This window comes from Callospermophilus lateralis, chromosome X (genome assembly GCF_048772815.1).
Source record: "Callospermophilus lateralis isolate mCalLat2 chromosome X, mCalLat2.hap1, whole genome shotgun sequence".
Lineage (NCBI taxonomy): Eukaryota > Metazoa > Chordata > Mammalia > Rodentia > Sciuridae > Callospermophilus > Callospermophilus lateralis.
Genome location: NC_135325.1, coordinates 85,604,004 through 85,630,077, shown reverse-complemented (window position 1 = coordinate 85,630,077; position 26,074 = coordinate 85,604,004). Strand labels below are relative to the sequence as shown.

At 35.1% G+C, this 26,074-nt stretch overlaps 1 protein-coding gene across 4 annotated transcripts in view; it reads left to right on the top strand.

Moving 5' to 3' along the window:
- Nucleotides 1-26,074, top strand: part of Morc4 (MORC family CW-type zinc finger 4) — a 73,488-nt gene that overhangs the window by 20,930 nt on the left and 26,484 nt on the right. For all 4 annotated transcript variants that reach the window (XM_077107757.1, XM_077107758.1, XM_077107756.1 and 1 more), the window contains 6 exons: nucleotides 919-1,019; nucleotides 10,081-10,170; nucleotides 13,261-13,389; nucleotides 14,873-14,941; nucleotides 15,428-15,479; nucleotides 16,855-17,027. In XM_077107757.1, coding sequence (XP_076963872.1) covers nucleotides 919-1,019; nucleotides 10,081-10,170; nucleotides 13,261-13,389; nucleotides 14,873-14,941; nucleotides 15,428-15,479; nucleotides 16,855-17,027 — 614 coding nt within the window. The remainder of the gene's footprint in view (nucleotides 1-918; nucleotides 1,020-10,080; nucleotides 10,171-13,260; nucleotides 13,390-14,872; nucleotides 14,942-15,427; nucleotides 15,480-16,854; nucleotides 17,028-26,074) is intronic.

Below are 26,074 nucleotides of genomic sequence, written 5' to 3'. Positions count from 1 at the left end.
TCCCCATGAGTATCCTCTTAATTTCTTAATTTATAAATTAGGTGGTTAAAGCACAGTGAATTATAGACTGCTTTATATCATGCAGTACACAATTACATAGGGCCCAGGATAGCTATTTTCAGCCAATCATATTTGTTCTTATTATGTCATTTTTAGACAACTTATGTTTATTTGCTGGTCTAATTACACTTTGACTTAGTTTCTTCCACTAAAAATAACAAAGAACTATTTTAATTCACAAAACATTTTACATCAACTTATAATTAATAAACACAGCCAGTCTGACTTTCTTTGGTAGTCTATATATGTGGGGAAAATACTTACTTGAATAGATAAGGTGTAACTATCACATAACATCCCTAAAATTTGGGGGTAGTGATGAAGTTTCCTTACAGTTCCCTCAAATAGTAGTATATAATCTTGCTTTTTTAGCAGTGTACTTTATAAAAAATATTTTTTAGATGTTGATGAGCCTTTATTTTATAATTTATTTATATGCAGTGCTGAGAATCAAACTCAGTGCCTCACACATGGTAGGCAGGTGCTGCACCACTGAGCCACAACCCCAGCCCCAGCAGTGTACTTTTTTATTCAAATGAAATCTTATGGCAATGCTGGAATGTGAAACTGATAAAATTGTAGGTTTGTAAGTAAAGAAGAGTTATTATTTCTTGAAAAATCCTATGGATCTGTGAATCATTGAAAATCTCTGTTCTAAAATTTTTCAGTTTATAGTTCTCTATATATTGCAAGTTTCAATATACTTGCAGTATACTGAAGTACATTCTAAGTGTTTCTCTATATGTTAATGGTCTTTCCTTGCCCATGAACATTATATAATCTTTCTAGAATCAAAAGGAAATGCTTCTAGGAAGTCAACAGTAATGTAAGTATTGAAATTAATATTTTTCTTTTAAGCCAACTCATGGAGAAGGTGTGGGAGTAATTGGAGTCATTGAGTGCAATTTCCTAAAACCTGCCTATAACAAACAAGACTTTGAGTACACCAAGGAATACCGGTGAGTCATCCCCAACCTGAGGTGCTTCTGATAATTTGTTCAGATACAATTGTATTCTCTGCAGTCTGTAAAAACCAGCCAGATAAGTTAACTTAGAATTACCTCAAATCTGTTTTCTGTGATTAAAGATAAAATGATTTTATTTTAAAACAAAGCTTACTGGTATACTTGATATATGGAGTTCAGAGATATTCTTACCTTTAAAAAACTATGAAAAGAACATAGGAGTTATTTAGTAAAATATTTCTATGAAATGAAAAGCCTTGTTATTGATCTTTGAAAATATGAGTCCATGTAAAGTTGTTGAATACTTTGGAAGGGGTGGAATTTGAAATTTGTTCCAAAATATTTTCTTGAAGCCAGTAAATAGTCTTAGAAGAAAATGTTGAATGACAAGAAAGATGTGTGCTTTCATAGAAGCATCTAGACTTGCTAGTAAAGACAAACACATAAGAAACAGAAAGGAACTTGACACTGAGTCTGAAGCAGTAGGTACATTTTTAGGAGATGAAGAAAGAAGTTGGTAAAGCCAGATGAGATTTTTTCTTAACTTTTGGGAAAAGAGAAGTCTTCTATTCCTTCTTTCAAATGCCTTCTATGTGTCATGTACAAAGGGCATAAGAATGAAAAATTAGAGTCCTTGATGCCTATGAACAATTGTGATAAGACATATGCAAATAAGAAACTTAAATATACATAAAATAATTGTTTTAATGGGGGTACATATAAAAATGAGAAGAACCTTTAAATATGCCTAAAGGAATCAAGGATGGCTTTGTAAATCAGATTATATTTTAGATTAAACTTGAAGGAAAACTTGAAGTTTTCTAGATAGACATAGGTAGACATTCTAAGCAGAGGGAAGTATATGTAAGGGCACAGAAAGGAAATGAGTGTTCTGCAAGTATGAAGAAAGACAAAGCAAGAGGGCATTTGGTTTCATTTCTCCTGAAGTTCTTATAGCAATTTTTCTTAGAGTGAAAGAAAAATAATTCCCCATATCTCTTATTGTGTTCAAAACATTATAGTTAATTAAAAATTTACCTTAATTTACCTGGAACCATAAAAACTTCAGGTTTAGTGTTTCACAAAGAGACAGCTGTTTGAATGGCAGTCCCAAGTTAATTTCAGCATAGTTGGATTTGGGTTACTCAGGCTACTCAGTGGTTATGGCAACTATGTTCCCTCAATCAAAATAAATTGATAATTTAAATATAAGTCTGACCCATAATGGAGATCTTTGGCCAGCACTTGACTCTTAAGGGTGAAAATCTATAAATGACATTGGCTTAACAAAAGTCTGAAAGCTAAGTCATTTGGGTTCTCTTGAGCCAAAGGAATAAATGACTTCCAATGATTATCTAAATAATTAAAATATGTGGAATGCAAATATTAGATATTAAAAATTACTTAATACCTTTCTATGTCACCTTTGCCATCTTCCCACCAAAATCTATGTTTTGGATTTTGGACACATTAGATTTTTCATTTTTGATGTCTAATTTTGGTAGGATGAGTTTGAGATGATTACAGAAGATCTAAATAGAGATATTCTGTAAATAGCAGATTAATTTAGTTAAACATATAGGATTTCTGGCTTAAGTAGCTTAATATGTACTCTATATTTTATTAGAAGCAGAAAACTAGTACATTATCCTGCATACAGGCTTCTGATGATAGTAAATTTGCATAATTTTATCCAATTCTGGCATTATTGTCCCATCCTTTTTGAGCCTGAGAGTTGAATCCATGGTGTTGCACATGGCTGAGCATGCACTGTAGAGTAGCATTTAGGTAAAAATTCAGGAATTTGAGAAAGGGATTAGAGAAGGTTATATGCTAGCATAAACTTGTCCTATGTGTATTAAAGATATCAAAACTGTAAATGATAAAAGAGATACCGGCAATCATACTGCTGGAATGTCTACAAATAAATCACCTGTAATATCACTTAACAGTTGTGGATATCAGATTTCATCTGCAACTATCAGGGATCAAACTTAAAACATTTTTAGAGTGAACTTCACTTTAAAAGATGCAATCAATGCACTGAGCACTCCACTGGTACATAAACATAGTGGGTAGGTTTTGTGGAATTTTCCAGAAAAATTCAAGACATAGTTGCTTTCTTTAAGAACCTTACAGTCTATTTATAATAATAGCTTGTCACATGTATGAAATAAATTGGACAGCGGTAACATGGCTATTTGATTAATCAAAATCTAATTAGTACGGTATAGGAAAAATGCCTGATAAAGTAAATAGGGAAAGTTCTATGTAGAGAGTATGACTTGAGGTGTGCCTTAAAGGATACAAGATTTAGGGGGAAAAGGAATAGAATTCCAAGAGGAAGTTGTATTATGAACTGATGTAGTGACAGGAATTCAGAATGGTAAGTGTAGAGAGTAGGGATATAGGATTGTAAGTGGAGTGAAGGGAAATCAAGTTAGATGGATAGAGTAGGGTCAGGTCCTAGACAGGGATTGGCAAACATATTCTGAGAAGTTCCAGAAAGTAATTATTTGGGGCTTTGATGGCCATATTGTCTTCTTTTACAACTACTTAATTCTACCATAGTATGAAAGCATATATCGACATTAAGCAAAGAAACAAGCATGGCTGTGTTCAGTACAAGTTTGTTCACAAAAATAGGCAGTGGGTGGGGTTTGCCTTCTGGGCTACAGTTTGCTGACCCCTGTACTAGAACCACCATTCCTGAACTATGTGTACCAAATTACACATAATGAACTCATAGGAGAGCCATGAAATATTTTAAATTTTAAGGGAAATAGCAGTACTTGATGTCTGTCTATAAACAATAGAAAGTGTCTTTAATTGTTTTAAGAAGCTACCAGAAACTTGGTGGCTTAAAACAATACTAATTTAACTATCTTAGAATTCTATAAGTTAAAAATCTCACCAAGATCTCGTTAGATTAAAATCAAGGATTTAAAATCAGACTGCATTCCTTTCTTGAGGCTCTAGGGGAAAATTCATTACCTTGCTTTTTCCAACTTCTAGAGGCTGCCAGCATTCCTTGGCCCAAGGCCGTCTTCCTCCAACTTCAGAGTCAGCAATGATGGGTTGAGTCCTCCTCATGTTGCATCATTCCAGTGGCCTTGTTTCTGTCATCACATCTACTTCTCTGATTCTGACTCATCTCCCTCATTCTTCTGTTTTTAAAGGCTAATAATCCTATCTTGAGGTCAGTTGATGAATGACCTTAATTTCATCTGCAATTTTAATTCCCTCTTGCTATGTAATCTAGTGTGTTCATAGGTTGTGGGAATTAGGACATAGGCATCTTTGGAGAACCATTATTTTATTTACAGGAGTCTGTCTCTTGATCTTCTGAAATTCACTTATTTCTCACATGCAAAATGTGTTCATCCCAACACATTTCACTCATGCTACAACTCCATCCTGGAATTCCCAAAAGTAAAATCTCAGTTAAATATCATCAGTTCAGCCAGGCACATGGTACTTATCTGTTATTCCAGAGGCTTGGAAGGATGAGGCAGGAAGATCACATGTTCAAAGCCAGCCTCAGCAACTTGGCAAGGCCCAAGCAACTTAGTGAGACCCTGTCCCAAAATAAAAAATAGAAACGGCTGGGATATGGATCAGTGGTTAAGCACCCCTGGGTTCAAGTCCTAGTACCCCCCACAAAAAAATCAGCTCAAGAGTCTCAAATCTCATGGTTTAAATCACATATAGATGATAACTCTGAGTATGATTCATCTTGGGACAAAATTCCTCTCCATCATTGCATGTCTTTGTCTCTTCCTCTCTTCTTCCCTTCTTCCTTTCTTCCTTTCTCCTCTCCCTCTCCTTTTTCCTCTCCCTCTCCCTCTCCTCACCTTGCATTTTACACCTAAAATACCATAGTGGGGTAGTCACAGGACACTAGTTTTAAATAATCTGAGCCATGTGGGAGAAAAAAAGGAAGGAAAAAAAGGAGTCACAAATACCAGGTAATATCTGAAATCCAGCTAAACAAATTTTATTAAATTTAAAAGACTGGGAATAGTTTTCTAGGGCTTGCATCTCTACCCTCTAGTCTTTGAGTTTGGGGCCTCTGGTTTTATGGTTCCACCCTTGAAATCATCTTTCCTTGTTGATGAAGGGTAGCATGTGTTTGCAGCTGAGTAGTTTCATCAGCTAGTTTCCTGGTGGTAGAAATTTGAAGTTTTAAGGTACAACAGACTACATTCATTTTACATTTTCTCTATCCCTTTCAGTCCAAGCTAAAAATTTTTGCTTGTGGCATTCTCAAGAACCTTGTGGGGGAAAAAAAAGAACCTTGTGAATCTCCCATGAATATCATGGATATTCACTCTATTCAACAAGAGACCCTTGACAGGTCTTTGCTAGATAATCCTATTTCTTTTCTGTCTTCAGCTGAGATTGCTGGAGAGATCTGAGTCATGTGCCTAATCATTTTAAAGAGCCTTTTGTGTGACTGACTGAAGACTGTGACCTTTTGATCTTATTGCAATATTACCAAAAAGTTATTCAGCCCTACCTTTAGGTTGTTGTTTTTTTTCTAAAGCACACTTTCCTGATGGGGAAATCTAAGTTTCAATGTCTTCTGCAATTTGGATAGACTGAGAGTTTTCCAAATCATCAAATTATGGCTCCTTTTAACTTAACAGTTCTTCCCTCAATTTTTCTCTTTGCCCTTGCATTTTACATGAGCAACCAAAGGCCACAAGCTATACTTTCAGCACTTTTCATGGAGATCTCCTCAACTAAATGTCCAATTCCATCATTTACAAGTTGTGCTTTCCACATAACTGGGGGACACTGTTCTGCTTAGTTTTCTACCACTATTTAACAAGCACCACCCTCAAGTTTTCCAGTAAGGTGCTCCTCATTTCCTTCTGAGTGTTCTTTAGTAATGCCTTTAACATCCACATGTCTATTAACAGTCTGTTTAAAATGATTTAAGTATTCTCTAAGGCACTTTATATTTTCTCTACCATGCTTCTCCACTTCCTCTGAGCCCTCACCAGTGAAGTGTTTAAAATCCATATTTCTATTAATAATCTGTTCAAGGAAATTTAATTTTTTCTGTCATACTCCTTAAAATTTTTCTAACCTCTGCCAATTCTCAATTCTGAAACTTAGTCCTACATTTTTAGGTATTTGTCAACAGTATTGCCCCATTTCTAGGTACCCAAATCTGTTGTATTCTTTTTGTTCTATCATATCTCTATGAATCTGAATTTAATCTACTTACTTTCAAAGTAATCACTGGTAAGAAGAGAGTTAATTCTATCATTTTGCTATTTATTTTTAATATGTCTTATATGCTTTTGTCCCTCATTTTCTCTATTACTGTCTTATTAAAAAATTTTAAGGGCTGGGGATGTGGCTCAAGTGGTAGCGCACTCGCCTGGCATGCGTGCGGCCCGGGTTCGATTCTCAGCACCACATACCAACAAAGATGTTGTGTCCGCCAAGAACTAAAAAATAAATATTAAAAAAAATTAAAAAAAAATTTTAAGTTGTAGATGGACACATTATCTTTATTTTATTTATTTATCTTTATGTGTTGCTGAGGATTGAACCCACTGCCTTACACATGCGAGACAAGTGCTCTACCACTGAGCCACAACCCCAGCCTACTGTCTTCTTTTTTGTTTAGCTGATACTTTTCTGTATTCTACATAGCTGTTTACCTTGTGGTTATCATGGGGATTACATTTAATATCCTTAAGTTATGACACTAATTTGAATTTATGCCAATTTAACTTCAATTATGTATGAAAGTTCTCCTTTAACTCTGCTACTACCACTTTCAGTTATTGATCTCACTAAATTACATCTTTGTTCATTCATCACGTGTCCAAAACCATAAGCAAATAGATTTAATGTATTAGTTTCTTAAATTACATAATGCAATTTAATTACAAAATTTGGACTTACAAACCAAAGTCATGATAGTACTATCTTTTAGACTCTTTTCTTTTAAATGTATCTTTTAATTTTTTTCTTTTAAATGTATTCTCTTAAATCCTGTAGAAAAAAAAATGTAGAGTTAAATATTCCAAGTATCTCTTGAATATGACAAGTTACTACTCTCTTGCTACTTTCAAGGTTCTCTGTTTTTGTCTTTCAGTGGCTTGATTATAGTTGTGCCTCAGTGTGAGCCACTCTGAGTTCATTCTATTTGGAATTTGTTAAGTTTCTTACATGCATATAGTCATGTCTTTCTTCAAATTTGGGAAGTTTCAGCCATTATTTCTTCAAATATTCTCTGTCCCTTTCTCTCTTCTCTTTCTTGAACTCCACAATGTGTATGTTAGATTACTAATGGTGTTCCACTGGTGCCTTAGGTTGTGCTCACTTTTATTCACTTTTTATTCTTTCTGATCCTTGGGCTTGGGTAATATCTTATCTTGGAGTTTACAGATTCTTCTTCTGTCTGTTCAAACCTGCCTTTGAATCCCTCTAGTGAATTATTGATTGCAACTTTTGTACTTTTCAATGCCAGGCTTTCCTTTTTGGATTCTTTTTAGGTTTTCTGTCTCTTTATTGCAATTTCCATTTTCTTCATGACTTTCTCTTCATCTTCCTTTGGTTCTTTGGACATCTTTATATCTTTATGAGAGTTGTTTTAAAGCTTTTGGTAGATTCATCATCATATCTTTTCATGGTTGGTTTTTGTTGGTTTTATTTTTCCTTTGAATGGGTCATGTTTTCCTGTTTTGTTTTTTTTTTTTTTTTTTGTATGCCTTGCGATTTTTGTTGTTATTATTGAAAACTGGACATTTGAATCTAATTACCTAGTAACTCTGGAAATCACATTCTCCCCGTTTCCCAGGATTTGCTGTAGTTTTTGTTTTTGTTTTTATTGTAGTATGTTGTCTCTGTTCTAAGGATCAGCCTGAAGTATAAACTTAAGGTCTTCTTACTTGTTTTCTAATCCTGTCTTTTCCTGGGAATTCACAGTGACTTTCTTATTTTCCTCATATATGCATTTTCTTTTGAATATCTTACCTTTTAATGTCTGGCTCCCAAAACAGAAAAAGAGAAAAATGAAGGGAATAAAGAGGTGCCAGACTTTTGAGTCCCCTCTTTAGCTAGAGGGTAAAGGGTTCATACCAATAAAAGGTACAACAGAAATGGCTACCTGTCTTTTTTGTCTGTACTTCTGTGTTCAGAAAGAGCTATCAGGGATGGAAGCAGAGATCGCCAGTATTTGGAGGAAATCATCCTTTTTGCCTGTGCTATGTTCTACAAATTGCTCTTAGAATGCACACAGGATTGTCAGCCATGGAGTTGAAGGTGGGGGATGTGTAGCTGCTACTGTCCTAAAAAATGAAATTAACCAAAATTAACTACAATTTACCATCTAAGCTCTCTTCTAGAAGTTACAAGCCTTCAACAGATTCCTGAGTTCAAAAATACTTACATCAGACAAATTCAGCTAATGTGGTTATTATCTAGATGAGATAGATTTCATGCATACTACTCTTCCATCTTCCCAGAAGCCCATCTGATATATTTCTTTTCAGAAGCACTGAGCTTCATTCCCAGCTCTTTTTATTTCTGATATTAAGACAGGTCTCAGTAAGTTTCCCAGGGTAGCCTCAAACTTTTGATCCTCCTGCCTCAGCCTTCTAAGTCATTGGAATTATATGCACACACCATCACATGCTGCTATACTTCTTTTAAAAGCAGATTTTAAGGGGGACATAATGTATGTTTTATGTTCTGTGTTGAGGGAAAGATATAAATATGGAGGTAGGAACACTAGTAGGTTAGAGGGGAATAAGAGTTATAGGGGATTTCATGATTATTTTATTCTTCTCCATAGTGAGAATCTAATTTAATATGAGTAATTGGACATAAGATAGATTTCTTCTTAAGAAGAGAAAAGGTCTGCAGAAACCTTGAGGAGTGATCCACAGGGCCCAGACATTTTTTAAAAGTATATTTTTCATTGTATATGGACACAATACCTTTATTTTATTTTATTTTATTTTATTTTATTTATTTTCATGTGGTGATAAGGATGGAACCCAGTGCCTCACATGTGCTAGGCAAGTGCTCTACTACTGAGCTACAACCCCAGCCAGGGCCCAGACATTCTTAAAAATTCTAAATTTGTGGTGTTCTAGGTGTGTATAGGTCTGCATTGGGTTGTATTCTTGGACTGTAGTGTTCTGTATAGGTCTGCAATGAGTTATATTCTTGGGATGTATAATTAAGTAGGAGTTATTAATTAGGAAGTTACAAGTTTTTAAATATATTTTTAGTTGTAGATGGACACAATACCTTTATTTTATTTATTTTATGTGGTGCTGAGGATCAAACCCAGTATCTTACACATGTGAGACAAGCACTTTACTACTGAGCCACAACCCAAGCCCAGGAAGTTACAAGTTTTTACAATTAAAATGCATGCTCTGACTTTTTTATTTTAAATGTACTTATTTATTCTAATTTGTTATATAAGACAGCAGAATGCATTTCATTTCATAGTACACATATAGAGCAAATTTTCATGTCTCTGACTTCTAAAAATCACATTTTGGTGACCCTAAATCTACCCTTGTTTACATGGGAAGAGAGAGAAAAGAAAAAAGAGCACAAACCAGAACTCACACACAGCCTCCAATAACAGCTATATAGTAGAATGTCAAAGCGGTTTTTATCTATTAGGGCTTTACTAATATGATCAGCATTTTGATGCAGAGGAACTATATAGACATTTTTAAGTTAATATTTGATTAATTCATAAGAGATAGGGTATAGTGTTTGATCCACTTTCAACTTGATTCTCAATTACTTGTCATTATCTGACAATTAAATAACTTCCTATCAAATTACCAGTATTTGACTCTGTCCTAGCTTTGCAGTTTGGTCCTCTGTCATAGTCTCCAGGGTCAACTTGCCTTCTCCATGATTCTACAAACCCTGAAAATTTTATAGATCTCTACTTTTTAGGTTTTGTGTCTATTTTACACAACATGACTATTCAACATGATTAGTCATTATGGATTGTTTAACAAGTGCTAAACCTTTACATACTTTTTGCATTTTCTTTCAGGTTGACAATAAATGCCCTTGCCCAGAAGCTTAATGCTTATTGGAAGGAAAAGATATCTCAAGAGAATTTTGAGATCTCTGCTACAGCCAGGCCAGTAACATGAGTAATAAAATAAAGAATATGGGAAGGATTATGGGTAATGTTCATAGATTAAATTGAAGGAACAAGGGTAAAATGTTTTTCACATCAGGAAGTTTAATTCACAAATTGAGAAAGCACAGTTACTAATTGTATCATTTTTTAAACTTCTTCAGTCTGGTTTAACACTTAGGTGGTTTCAATCATAAATATGTCAGGAGTTTAGTATTTCTTGTTTCATAGAGGCAGTGTAATATAGTGGAAAATGATGGCCATTTAATTAGACATTTTGGGGCTAAATGTCTGGATTTGCTTCTTAATATTTGGGTGGGCTTGGGATGGTTATTTCATTTCTCTGAATGTATTGAAGTAAGTGGCATAACGTTTTTAGCACAGTACCTGGCATAGAGTAGGTATTCATTCATTTTAGCACACTTCGCTTTCTCTTTATTCCTAGTCAATATTATTGACACTAAACTAGTATCAAAATACTGGAAACCCAGCATTAGAGAAAAAGTAGAATAGAAATAAGAGAGAGTTTATTGGATCTAAGTCAGGAAATCACACAACGAAGAGGTTGAAATGCTTCTGAAAGTCAGGAAAGGAGCATAATATAGAGGATAGACTGTATAATAACACATTTATACTACCATTAAGACAAAGATTAACATGTTAAAGTTCATTTGGGGATGTTCCTTTTTTTAAATAGAAGCTACCACACCAATGTATGTTTAAAAATGTGTTTCATATGCAACTATGGCTATATGTATGTTTCCACCTTATTCTAAAGATATCAGTTCATGTCCATCTTCTATATTTTTTCGAAGAAATGCATGTTAAGATGAGATGCCTTTTTACCTTTCAAATTAGCAATGATTAATGCAGTGAAACACAGATATTCATATACTGCTAGAGAGTGTATGTGCTAGAAGCAGAATTGTAATAATGCTAATTGTTTATTGATTACATATAAGCCTCACATAGTTCTAATTTTTTTGTATATTTTTTTTAGTTGTAGATGGTCACAATACTATGTGGTCCTGAGAATCGAACCTAATACCTTATACATGGTAGGCAAGCGCTCTACCACTGAGCCACAACCTCAGACCCTAATGTTTTTTTAAACTGACTTTTGAACCCAGGGACAATCTACCACTGAGCTACACCTCCAGCCATTTTTATTTTTTATTTTGTGACAGGGTCTCTCTAAGTTGTAAGGCTGGCTTCAAACTTATGATCCCCCTGCTCCTGTCTCAGCCTCCCAAATCACTGGAATTATAGGTTGTGCCACTGTTACCAGCATTTCTAAATTTTTACATGCAGTAATTTAATCACTGTAACTCTGAAATAGACAGACATTATTTATAGATGTAGAGACTGACAGACTGAAAGCCTACAGGTTAGAGGGACCTTCTCCTCCTAGAATAGGGAGTCCCCCTCTACCCTGAGTGCCGTGGAAGCTCCCCCCACACTCAGGTTAGAGTGACCAAGGTAAGACAAGTAGAAAATGTTAGAGCCGAGATTCAAATATAGGCAACTAAATCTCTCAACCTAAGTTTTTAGGCACTACAAAGCGAGGGAATATACTATAGCTTCCTTAACTTCCTGTTTAATGCAAGCATGAGCTAAAAGCCTCTCCTACCTGCCTGGATTGAAAGATCCACCGTGATTGCATATAACCCAAAACAGAGAGTTACTGCCTCTAAGTGTGCCTGAAAGAATTATACTGTCATCTTTCTACAACAGACTATTCTGTATATATGTGTATAGGCTAATATGAACTTTTTCTTTCCTCCCTCACCTCAACACTACTGCTGAAACCTTTTGCAAGGTCTGGCTTTAAATGAATCAGTGTCTGTGTAGAAATATATAGACACCAGAGGTCAGGCCTGAGCTTAGAGCTTAAAGGTTACAAGTCTGGAACATCTTGCAGCTAAGAGATAGGAAGCTCTAGGTCCAAAAATGTGTATACACAGTGTTAAAACAGAGTTTTAAAAAAGAAGAGACATTGTATTTGAATGGTAGAATTATGAGTGCTTTTTATTTTCTTCTTTATATCTTTCTGTATCTTCTAGTTCTTCCTAAGAAGTTTATTATATTACTTATGTAACTAAAAAAAGCATGTTTGAAGCAATAAAGAAAAATACTAAACCTAGGCTTAAAAGAAACACACCACTCTAATAAAATATTTAGTATTAGAGCAGTGTAAATATAACATACACAAAACTCACCCTAGTGGTTAAATTGGCCCAAGGTGCCCCTCTCCCCTCTTTCTGTCTTTTCTCTAGTCTTCCCTCTTTTAGCTCCAATCCACTCTTCACACCCTAGGTACTGAGTACTATCATATATGGGCCATCTCTTTTCACAGAGAAACAAATTGTCTTTGGGGCTTTGATTACTGGATTCTATTTCTAATAGTGGATGGGAATGGGTGTGTATTTCAAGAGTTGAACTCTGGAAGACTTTATCTTAATTTAATTCAGTTGTTGGTCTAAAGCCACCATTTCTGGTCAGGATATTTAAGCAAAATTCATAGCACTTTTAAAGAATAATTTTGGGGGTATCAACCTAAAAAATTTTGGATTGAAGCATTATAAACAAAGGGGTTTTTTTTGAAAAAAAAACAGAAAAGGGATGGGGAATATCTGCAGGGAAATGAGCAAGATGGTTTGATGACTGTATTCCCATAAGTGTATTTTAAATCTGTTATGTAGTTGGACAGAAGTAAATAAAATGATTCAGTGGTTTTATTTCTTGGTAATAATGTAATACAGATACACATTACACACACACACACACACACACACACACACACACACACATACACACATACACGATGCCTTTTCCTAATAAACTTTTAGAGTTAAAATTATCCTGTTATTAGCTTAGAATAAAATTTGCCAAGATAAATATTATTGACCTCCATAAATAATGTTAGTGTTATCTATGAAATTAAAAATAAACACATCTCATACATCTATAACATTTCCAACATAACTCATATATAAAATTAATTATTTTCACTTTTTTGTGCCTTTATAATGTAAGGCAGAGCACAAAGCTAGGATATACACAGTCACACTTCTGTTTTCCCTCATTCAGGAAGATTCCTGACCAGACATGGGTACAGTGTGATGAATGTCTTAAATGGAGGAAACTTCCTGGCAAGGTGGATCCATCTACATTACCTGCAAGATGGTTTTGTTACTATAATTCCCATCCAAAATACAGGTAAGGTTCCAGGTCTCAGTATTATACCTGAGACAACTCTTGATGTGTCTTTATATTCTAAATACTTCATCTCAATTATACACTCTTCAGCTAGCATTCAAATCCTTATGCTGACTTTCCCCACCTTACTTACCCAGTCTTATTTTTCATTATATCTTAACACAAACCTTGTACTTTGGCCAAATTTGTGACTTCACTATTCCCTACATGTGTCATGCTTACTTTTTCCTCCATGATCATCTTTCTGTTGCTTGCAGTGATCTTCTGCATTCCATCTGCCTATCCAAATCTTATCTATATCTTGTGGGACACTTTTCCCATTGACAGTAGTTTACAGTGACTTCCTGCATGTTTTGATTCATGACATTTGTTCAAATACTGTTTTGTGTTGTGGGGTGTTTTTTATATGTATATGCTTTTGTTCTTCAAGAGATTTTAAATTCTTTTTTGTTCACTTTACATGTATTGACTTTTATTTTTTTAACTTATATATGACAGCAGAATGCATTACAATTCTTATTAAACATATAGAGCACAGTTTTTCGTATCTCTGGTTGTATACAAAGTACATTCACACCAATTTGTGTCTTCATACATGTACTTTGGATAATAATGATCATCACATTCCACCATCATTTCTGACCCTATGCCCTTTCCCTTAATTTTAAATTCTTAAAGAATAAAGTCTTTACATTCCAGGTTAAATTGATTTTTATGTTTCTTATCGAGAATCAATGTAAACAGTACCTATTGTACATTCAGTGCTATTTGTTTAAATGTTTGTCTTCCTAATATACCATGTGTTCCTTTCAGCATTCAACCTCTAAATATTGCCTAGCATATCCATTTGTGCTAACTTTAATTTAACAACTTTTAATTTGATTCAGTAGTCGCATATGTCTGTAATAAGTCAGTTTGCTTCAATCCAGTTGTGACTTTCTTAAGATTCTTTTTTGCAGGATAAATGCTAATAGAAAAAAATATTCTACAAGAGTCTGCTTTTTAGGGGAAAATGTCTAAAATGGAGAAAATTAATTAAATGAAATCTAATAGTCTCCAGATGTGCCTAAGTACCTTTTCATGGTGAATAATGAGATCATGTGATTAGAATTCGGGACTGAGTTCTTAGAAGCTTCGTTTTTAATACTTTATTTTTTATCTGTTAACACTTAGTTCAGGAGACAGGCTTCCAGGGTACTTCACTCTCTTATAAAATGGATATAACAGTTTCTAATTATTAGGTTTTATTTGTTTTTAGAATAGTTTTTGACCATTGAATAAATTTTCGGCACTCTTTCAGTTTTTACTCATAAAATATTCTTCCTCATGCTTTACGTATTAGTGAAGTTTTTTTGTTTGTTTGTTTTTACTGTGAGATCTGAACTCTGTAATATTAGAGGATTGTCAAACTACCCAGTAATAGTACTAAGGAAAGTACATGGTAAAAAATCATCCAAAAGATGATTTACTCTCTGTTTTGCAGGAGATGCTCTGTTCCAGAGGAACAAGAACTCATTGATGAAGACTTATATTTGAGCAAAACTAAGAAACAGTTGAGTATGCTTGAGGTGGTGTTCTGCATCATAAAGTAGAGGATTCTGGCCCTTTGTATTAACCCAGAGTTTTGAGAAGAAGGATAATTTTTGGTGTTCTTAAGGTTTTCCTCCTTATCTCTCTGTTCTGCCAGTTTTTTATTCCTTCTTACCATCTCCTGAATGTCTCAACTTTGATTATCTTTAGAGTTTGTCTGTCTCTCCCCACCCCATTTCTCTCTCTCTCCCCCTCTCCCTCTCTCTCTCCCTCTCCCCCTCTCTCTCCCCCTCTCCCTCTCCCTCTCCCTCTCCCTCAGCCCATCTCTCAGAGAGAGATAGCATTTGAAAACTTCCTTCATTAGTATAGTTCAGGAAGGCACCTTTAGTTACTCAATGAACACACTATTTCTAACTTGAAATGAACATTATAATCTAAATCTGTAATGGTAATCCATTTATAGTTGAGACATTTCATGAGTGAACTAAATAGCACTTTTATCTTCTAGAGATCAATCTGTTGAGAAGAAGAAGATATCTATGGAAAATGAGAACCTCCAGGTGAGAGATAGTCCACTCTATTCCTTTTCTCACACACAATTTTCCCCAACAGAAGGTATAGGTTGAAGAAAGCAGCAATCTTGAAATCTACATAAAAATAACCATTACTTCTTGTGGTCTTTTCTTTTTATTGGAACTTTGGGTTTTGTGCTGATCTGCTGTTACTGATGCTCAGACCACCTAAAATAGAAGAGTCAAATAATTTATTTCCCAGATTTGGGTTCAGTACTGATTGTGGACAATACTGTCACTTTTGACATCCCAGAATATTCAGGGTTGTGTCCCATCTTCTTACAGGCTGCTCCTGTTGAGTGTCTGGTTTTCCTGTCTCCTTTCTTCCAGGATTCAGGGATGATTCCTTCCTCCTTCCTCTTGGGAAGAAAGGGTGGTTCTTTGTGCCTCTCCCCAATCCCTGCTTTCAGGCTGGCTGGCTTTATAAAGACTCTGCTGTTTTGAATTTTCAGGAGCACTGTCTCTCGGACATGGTTGCCCAGCTCCGGACGCTGAAGGGTGCAATAAGGTTGGCCGTCCTTTCAGGGACCCTCCTCTCCTGACAGCCACCATAGCACCCATATATCTTCCCCACCCAACCTTGTCATTCTGCATGATTTCCCTCTTGACCCTATTTCCCAGAGAGACCTGCTAGTCGCATGTTAGATTCACCTTTCACCCACTCGATCAGGGTAGGTCAGACTGGTGAGGATAGAGACAATTTAATATGAATTCTTCTTCTGATATCCTTCCAAAACCCAGGCATATGAGTAACCAGGTTTTTGTATACTAGTGTCTTGAATTAATAGTCTGATATAGAGATCAGGAGATTTCCTAGGACTGCTCTGTCCTCATTCAGTTTACCTCCCCTTTATATTCCTTTACCTTAATCATTCATACTATTTTCATAAGCTGGCTCTCCCACAATATCCCAAATGCATGTCTCTGTGTGTGTGCACTGTGAACATGTGTCATCTCCTGCATGCATTTCTCCCAAACCAGCACAGACACTTGCTGCAATGCTTTTTCCCTCCACTCCTACTCTCATCACAGATATCAGAAGAATGAAAACCCAGCCTTCAACTGGGTCACAAGATAGAAATAGACAGTGATTAGGGGCCTTGATTTATGTTGTGGGTAGGATAATTCTAGGAGCCAATAAGTAATTTGGGGGAGGTCTTTTGGTGTCTAGCTAATAAGGTTAATAACTGAATGTGCCTGGGTTCATTGTTCTAGTGTACATTTCTGCGCGCTGTTTATTTTGTGTAGGAAACAGTTTCTTTTTATTTGGCCAAGCGTTCTTTCCTAGCATCAGAAGGATTGACTCATCTTTAAAGTTTGGTTTTAATTTGGGATTTTTATGAATCATTTCTTTCTTTGCTAGGCATTCAGTAATCCACCAAAGATTCCTTCTGTTCAAGATATGACTGAACTGAATGACAAGACAATCGGATATGAGAGAATTGATAGTCCTACCCTGCTTCCGTCTGGAGAAGAAAGCAGATCACCTTCTCTTCAACTTAAACCTCTGGATTCCAGTGTTTTTCAGTTTTCCAGGTGACTAATACACATACTATATTGTCAATAGTAATCCTCAGGGTCTGTTTTCCTATATAGTAAGTTGGTATGTCTTACTGTATCAATGTTTTTCATAAATCTTTGTATAGAATTAATAAGAAGAAACACAATTTGGGTTTGATAGGAATGTCTTTCATACACTCCCAGTTTTTCCACCTTACAACTGCCAGATCAACTCTACATACTTTCAAGGTGATCATTTGCTGATGCTTTTTTATGTATTATGTGTTCATATTATGTTGGGGATCATGCAAGTGAAATATGGACATAAATCTATCAAAAGCATTAAGTGCTATAAAAATAGGATAATATCACATAAACATTGTTCCTTTCCGTACGTTTTTGGATACTGAAGTCCTTTGGGGGTTCATTAGTAAAAGTTACATCTTGGGCCTTGTTCATCTTCAAGTTATTTTATTAGTTCTTATAATAGGAAGGAGCATAACTATTAATTTTCTTAAATATTAGGAATATTTGAAGCACTAAAGGATATGAATGTCCCCATATTGCTGCAAGAATGAACTCGTACTCCTAATTATGACTCCTTGCTTTCTCCTCTCTACTATGCTTCTCACTCTCATAGAGCCAAGTCATAGGGCAGACACCAAGTTGCTCTCTGATGGTAGACTTTTCTATAGTCATCAATAATACGACTTTTATATAATGGATGTGAACTTGTTATTGTTCCTTTTCAGTTCAGGTATCTTCTTAACATATTGGAATAGAGACAATAGAATATATCATAGGGTATGATGAATTCTGGTTTGTGATTTTTTTCCACCAATGTTACTGAATCTTTCCCTATTCATTGCTTCTTGGGTAGGCCTTTTCAGCCTCTCATCTAGATAAAAATATGTACAAGTATACAGGTGTGCAAGTCCCCTATCAGTGATTCTTCCAAACTCAACCCTATAGATAATGGAGGAAACTCAAGACCCCTTGAACGGGGGCAAACAGTCTCAAGAGAAAATAAACTTTTAGGAGCAAAACTAATAAAACACTTTTTATTTCATTTATTGAGTATGTACTTTATTTTGGAGTAATTTATGGACATCAGTATTTAAAAATAATAAAACACCTGGGCTGATGGTGTGGCAAGTGCCTAGCATGTTCAAGGCCCTGGATTTGATACCCAGAACCACAAAAACAAAATAATAATAAAAATAATGATAATAATAAAACTCTTTTAAAAAATTTAGAGGAGAATCTGTATGAATAAAAATCTAAACAGTGCCTTAGAACCTACTATAAGTAGGTTCTCAATAAGTAATGGTTAAATCTGAGTGATACTGGAGGAACAATTTCTAAGACTGAATTTTGTAGCAAGGAAGTAAATAATACAATCCAGCTTTAGTTTCAGAACATAATTATTCCCTCTTCCCCTCTATACTTCTCAACTCTCATTGTAGGTTTGGAGGGATGTACAAAAGTACTGTGTTTTTTGAAGCACATTTTTACATCCCCATCTTGGTCTTCTGGAGATACCCATCATTGCTTTTGAATTCTTTCCCTACTATGGTCACTTCTCCTTTTTTTCTCATTATCTCTTTTGTAACTGTAGCAGTTTTTGTAACTTCAAGAGATTACAAATGCAAAGCGTGCACTGTATTATATATTTTATGAGTGCAGTACTATAGTACATCCATTGGGTGGCATACTTAATCAGTTTTTATTGGGATTTTTGTATGAATTTTTATAGAATGAGATATATATGTGGTGTGTGTGTGTGTGTGTGTGTGTGTGTGTGTGTGTATGGGCTGTAAGAAAGAGATACGTGAAACCTGATTCCCCTAATACAGGTGTTATATAAGGTTAGTTAATGATAATTGTGCCATTTCAAGCTACATGTGTAGGGAGATTTAAATTGACTGGGAAGCCAGGCACAGGGACATGCTCTAATCTCAGCTTCTTGGCAGACTGAGGTAGGAGGATTTCTTGAGCCAGGAGTTCGAGACGCCTAGACAATATAGGGAGACCCTGTCTCAAAAAATTGAGGGAGAGTCTGCCATTTTAGGGGGGAAATGGAAACTCTCACAAGTTTAATAAAATACACAGGGTTTCTGATATAACAGTGTCCAGGGGATAATAGATTTAATCAAGAGTTACAAAGGTCATCTTTGTTATCAAAACCTAAAATTGATGAGTTCTTGAGTCATGTAGTTTAGCTTACTCACTCTAGATAAAAATAAAGCCTACACTGTCCAAGAGAACTTTAAAAAGTTGTAATGGGATATGTTAGTAGGGTCTCTAGAGGTATAATTGGAAATAACTTCATGAGTCTCAAAAATCTAACAAAAGAAGGAGAGGATCTGCAATAAGGAATAGGTTCAGCTATTATGCCAGCCAGCATAATCTTTTGGTGGATGACAGTTTATTTCTGTTAAAAGAAGTAATCCCCTCCTGTTTGAATAAATATATTATATATTAATATATTAATTTATATTAATATATTAAATAAATATATTCTTCATATATTTGAGCGTTATCTATATGAAAGGAATTGTTCTAGGATAATGATGGGATCCAAGATGAGGGAGCTTACAGTAGTAAGTTTTATATGTAAATATTCCTAATACATGCTAGTTTCGTTATGAGTGGAACAAACTAATGTCTAAAATAGTTTTTGTCCCTACATTTATATACAGGATAAGAATTAATGGCTGTAACTTTTGTAGTCATTTTGGGTAAACTATGTCAAAAGCTAGTTTATATTTTTAAAGAATAACCAAAATTTAGCTCTTATTTTTAAAGGATAACCAAAAAGTATCTCAGTTATACTGCAATTAATGGTGGAGGGAAAGGAGGAAAGGCATTCTAATATGTTTAAAGAAATATTTGAAAAAATAACAAGGTTTAAAAATAAATAGAAGAACAATTTGTCAAATGAATAAGATTCAAAGGCCATATAAAATATAATCTGGGAGAACAACTTCTAGAATGGAGAAGTAAGGAGCACAATGAATCCTCTCACCAACAAATAGTTTTTTAACTTGTAAAAATTATTTCAAAAATTCAGAGTTCCTGGAAATTGTTCAGGGGTACACAGCAAATAGAGAAATGTTAATTCAAGAAAATCTACCAAATCTCAGGAAGAACAGCAAGATTCAATGGCATTTGAACCACGACCTGCTCCCATCCCCAACCCCTTCAAGTTCAGCTTTATGGAAACTACTCAAGGGAGCTTTAATCCAGGTGGGTGTGATATAAAAGATGGGGACTCCCTCTTTCCTTAGCTCCCTGTTTAAATCTATGGTTTAAACTGGGAGGGGCAGGCCTCTTACTTTTTTCATCTTCCTCAGTTCTGTATTATAAAATCTCTATTACAGGTAGACCTGAAGTACTAACCTTTCTTTTCCCACTCAGCGTTTTCTTCCTCACTCAGCCCCCATTGGTAGGGTGAAGACAGTCACAGGGGAACAAAAGGATGATAATATTAGGCCCCCCACAGCTCAAGCACAAGCTTACTCTTTGATCAGAGGTTCATACTGTTAAGAGCTAGCAAAAACACCACCCAATGCCCATTCATAAAGAAGGAATTGCACTCTGGAAAAGCCACTGCCTGCCTCAAGCTCTTATATAGTGTTGCAGGGGTTCTGCTTAAAGAGAAACAGGCCTTCAGGATGAACTCCACAATTCTACCTGAAGGATTTGACTTTGTAATTTTACGACAGTATTGTCAAAACTGAAAAACCATGGTTCAGAACAATTAAGTGGGCACACATAAGTCCATGATACAAGTTAAAAACAAAAAGTGGCCAAATAATCAGAAAATAGGTAACAGAAAATCAGGGAAAGATAGTCAAGAAGAGCTCTCCTGGGATCATAGTCAATCCTATACGTCAGGAAAGCTGTTCATAAGCACAAGTTGGCATCCACTAAGATAGCAATCAGAGCAGGACATAAGGTGGACTTGAAACTAGTCCCCAAGCTGTGTACAGATCAAACAACCTCACTGGCATAGGAGCTTAAGTACTACCTGGGACCAACCAATGATTAAAATAATAACTCTGACCCAGAGGCAACTTCTAGGAAGCCAAGCTTAAAAATAAAATCACATACATCCCTGGTAACCTGAAAGACTATATATGCTCAAGGCGATATTCTCTCAGGTGTGACTGAACAAGGAAAATCTAAACTACTAGTATCTGTGTGAATGTGGTGCAGAAACATGAACTCATTGAACTTTGATAGCAGCTTCCAAGTCACACACATATTCAATAGCAAAGGGTAAAAATCTAACTGGTTAAGGGGACAAAAACACAGCATTTGATCAATAAGTAGCCTATGCAGGACCAGGGATGAACCCTAGATTTCCAGATAAAAGAATAAAACCAAGGTGCTGGGGCTGGGGCTCAGTGGTAGAGCACTTGCCTAGCATATATGAGGTGCTGGGTTCGATCCTCAGCACCACATAGAAATAAATAAATGTATTTTTTAAAGAATAAAATCAAGGATATCAGAGGTTTTATACTGAAAGGATAGAATTCTTGGAGTCAGTTCTACCAAGTTACCAAATTAAAAACCAGGCAAACAGCAACAATGGAAATCCCCGTGGGAGGGAGGAATCAGAGTCCACAATTGCTATGATATATTATCTAAAATGTCCAGTTATCAACAAAACTTATGAAACATGCAAAGAAACAGGAAAGTATAACCTGAACATAGGAAGAAAAGCAGGCAATAAAAACTGCTCTTGAAGAGACCCAGATGTTGAATTTAGCAGACAAACACTTCAAAGCAGCCATTAAAATATGTTCAAAGAACTAAGGGAGACAGTATCTAAACAATGAGGGTATAATGGCAGTGTCTCATCAAATAATATCAGTAAAGGGACAGAAATTATTTTTAAAGAACCAAATGAAAATTCTGGACATGGAAATGGAAAGTACAATAACTGAAATGAAAAATTCTCCAAAGTACATTAGAGTAGGAAGAAGACAGAATCAATACGTTTAAAGAGATCAGTTATAAACTATGCAATCTAAAGAACACAGAGGAAAAAAATGAAGAAAGCCTCAGAGAAATGTGCATCAAAGGTGCATAATAGTACAAAGAGAAAAGAAGTTGAAAAACATTTCAAAAGTGCTGAAAACTCCCCAAATTTTATGAATAACATTAACCTATAACATATAAGGTCAACAAATTTGAAACAGGATAAGTGCAAAGAGATTAACAGATAGACACATCATAGTATATTGAAAGGCAAAGGCAAAAACAATCTCTAAAGTAGAAAGATGAAATGATTCATCATATACAAGAGAACCTTAATAAGAGCTGACTTCTCATCAGAAACAATGGAGAGAAAGCAGTGAGTTGCTGCTATAGTTTGGAAATTGTTCATCCCCATCTAAACTCATGTTGATATTTAATTGCCAATGTAACGGTATTTAGAGGTTGGGAGCCTTTAAGAGATGTTTGTGGTCATGGGGTTAATGCATTCATGAAGGGATTAATGTAGTTCTCTTTTTTAAAATATATAATTCTTACAACTTAATGGGTTTTTTAAAATATTTTTTGTAGTTGTAGATGGACAGAATACCTTTATTTTATTTGTTTATTTTTATGTGGTGCTAAAGATTGAACCCAGTGCCTCACACATGCTAGGCAAGATTGAGCTACAGCCCCAGCCCTAATGTAGTTCTTTTGAGAATGGTTTGGCTGCCACCAAAGTGGATATTTATAAAGTGAGTTCAGCTTCCTCAAGTTTTTTCTTGCTTTCTATCTTACCCCTGTAATCTCTTTGCCCTTGCCTGCTTGCTCTTCCACTTTTTACCATGAGACCCTCCCCAGAAGCTAGCCAAATGTGGCCACCACTTGGCAACCTTCAGAACTGAACAAAAATAAACCTTTTATTTATAAGTCATCCAATATCAGGTATTCTGTTATAACAACAAAAAACAGACTAAGAAAGATGACATATTCAAGTACTAAAAAAAAAGACTTGTCAACCAAGAATTTTTATTCCAGTAAAATTTGCATTAGGAAATGAAGATAAAATAAATGTAGTCCAAGGTAAACAAAAACTGAAAGAAATTTGTTACTAGAAGACTTTTCTTATAAGAAATACTAAAGGAAGTTATCCAAGGTGAAAGCAAACTGATGCCAGACTGTAATCTGAATTCATATGAAAAAGCAAAGAGTACTGGTAAAGGTAACTTTTTTAAAAAAGTTATTTATAAATTATTAATTATAAAGGGCATTATAATGGCATATTTCTCCTCTTTCTATTCTTAACTAGTTTAAAGAATAACTATATTAAACAATACATGTTTTTATATAATTGCAGGTATCATTTTGTCATTGGGCTTATAAGGTACACAAATATAATATATTTGACCATGACAATATGAAGGAGTTGGATGGGAACAAAGCTATACTGGAATAAGAAAATAATATGAAATATTGATTCATATCCATAGTCAGAAATCAAAGAACAAAAAAGTGATAAATAAAAATGCTGGTACAGCCAGCTGTGGGGACACATGCCTGTAATCTCAGCAACATGGGAGACCAAGGCAAGAGGATAATAAGTTAAAGCCCAGCATAGCAATTTAGCAAGACCCTGTCTCAAAATAAAAATGAAATGAAATAAAAATGGCTGGGAATATAGCTCATGGTAGAACATTCCTGGGTTTAATTCCTAGAACCTAAAAAAAAAGAAGGCTAATATACTTGCTCTGCTTACTTCTTTGGGTTTTCTCCAAAAAATATAACATTGTCTAAAATAATAATAATATACTATTGTTGGATTTATAAATATTATAGTAGAAAACATCCATAAAATATAAAAAGAGAACCAATAAAGGAGGATCAGAAGAACAAAGAAGACATGACACATAGAAAACAAAAAGCTAAGCTGGATATAGTGACTCACGCCTATAATCTGAATGGCTTGGGAGGCTGAGGCAGGAGGATCATGAGTTCAAAACTAGCTTCAGCAGAAGTGAGGCACTGTGCAACTCAGTGAGACCCTGTTGGAGGTTGAGCCAGGAAGATCAGAAGTTCAAGGCCAACCTGGGAAACTTGGTGAGACCATGTCTCAAAATAAAAAATAATAATAATAATAAAAAGGACTGGGCATGTGGGCTGGGGCTGTCTGTGGCTCAGTGGTAGAGCATTCACCTAGCATGTGTGAGGCACTGGATTCAATCCTCAGCACTACACAGAAATAAAATAATAAAATATTGTCCCCACCTATAACTAAAAAATAAATATTTTTTTTTAAATAGGACTGGGGATATAGTTCTTACCCATGTAATCCCTTTGCCCTTGCCTGCTTGATCTTCCACTTTCTACCATGAGACCCTCACCTGGGTTCAGTCCCCAGTACCAAAAAAAAAAAAAAAAAAGGAAGCCACTTAAATGTCTATCAACTGATGAATTGATTAATATCCAAACAATAGAATATCACTCAGCCATAAAAAGAATTATAATAGTTTTTTGGTTATTATAATGAATGAAACACCTGAGGCTGGGTAACTTTATAAAGAAAATGGATTTATTTAACTCAGTTTTAGAGGCTGTAAATTGAAATAGTATGACACCAGCTCTAGTAAAGGCCATCTTTCTGACAGAGTCCTGATGTGTTATAAGCTCTCACATGGCAAGAGACAGGTTAGTGCCCATGTCTGTCTACATCTGTATTCTCTGATCTCTCTCTCTCTTGTGTACCACTTGTATTTAATCCTGGGGGCTTGGCCCTAATTATCTTTTCTAATCCTAATCAGCTCCCTAAAACTCTACCTCTAAATACTATAGTTGAATTATGTTTTCATCCTCTTAATATCTCACAGTGGAGATTAAATTTCAGCATGTGTACCTTTAGGAGACCCATTCAAACGTTATCCACAACATAGCAGCAATGAAATATTGATACTAGCTGCAACATATATGAACCTTGAAAACACAAGTGAAAGAAGACAATTGCAAAAACCATAAAAGGGGCTGGAGATGTAGCTCAGTATGAGTGTTTGCCTAACATGCAAGGCCCTAGGTTTGAATCCCAGCATTATAAAAAAAATGAAAATAAAAATGAACCAAAGACCACAAGAAGCTGGGTATGGTGATGCATAATCGTAGTCTCAACTACTCGGGAAGCTGATACAGTAGGATCAGTTGAGCTCACAATTTCAAGGCCAACCTGGGCAATATAGAAATAGCCAATCTCAAAACAATATTTATATGAAGTGCCCTAGAATCAGTTTTCTATTCCAGATATATAGAGACCGAAATTAGATTAGTGGTTGCTGAGAAGTAGGTGGAAGTATGGAGAGTGACTGCTAATGCATGGAGGTTTCTCTTGGGATGATATAAATTTTCTAAACTTAGATTGTATGATGATTATACAACTCTGAATATACTAAAGCCATTGAATTGTACACTTTAAATGGGTGGATTTATGGCCTTTATATCTCAATAAAGAGGTTAAAAATGTTTAATCTTGAGTATAAGTATATGCACTATAAAGGAGACATGTTTTTGGTCCTTATTCTTAACTATCATTGTGCCTTAAGCATAGTAGGAAATGTGGAATGAGTGAATTTTAAAAATAAAATATCCTAATGTGAATTTATCAACTCTCTCTTGGTTAGTGAAATACTAAAATGATAGTGGTCAAATATAGAAACCTCTCAGAAAACATTTTAAAGGAGTAGAAGCATAGTATATGTATATTTTTGTCAAAAAATGTAAAATGCTTCAAAGAGTAAATTACTAAAATGTATATATGAAGTGACATTGTTGAATATGACAAAAATAAGAAATAAAATGAGAAGAAACCACACAGTTGCAGAAGAATTCCTAGGATATAAAACCTCTAATTAATCTTTCCTAAATGAGTGAATATAAGTCTAGAATGAGAATAAATTCTTAGTGGGAAGAGCCAGACTTTCCAGACAAGTATAGAAGCAATAAGTAAAATCCAATTATTTTTCTTTAATTTATGTAACAGTTCTTTCTTGTTGGCCACTTACATGAAATGTTTTATTCTCCTTGTCTGTGTCTGGCATACTTCGTTAATTTCCCTT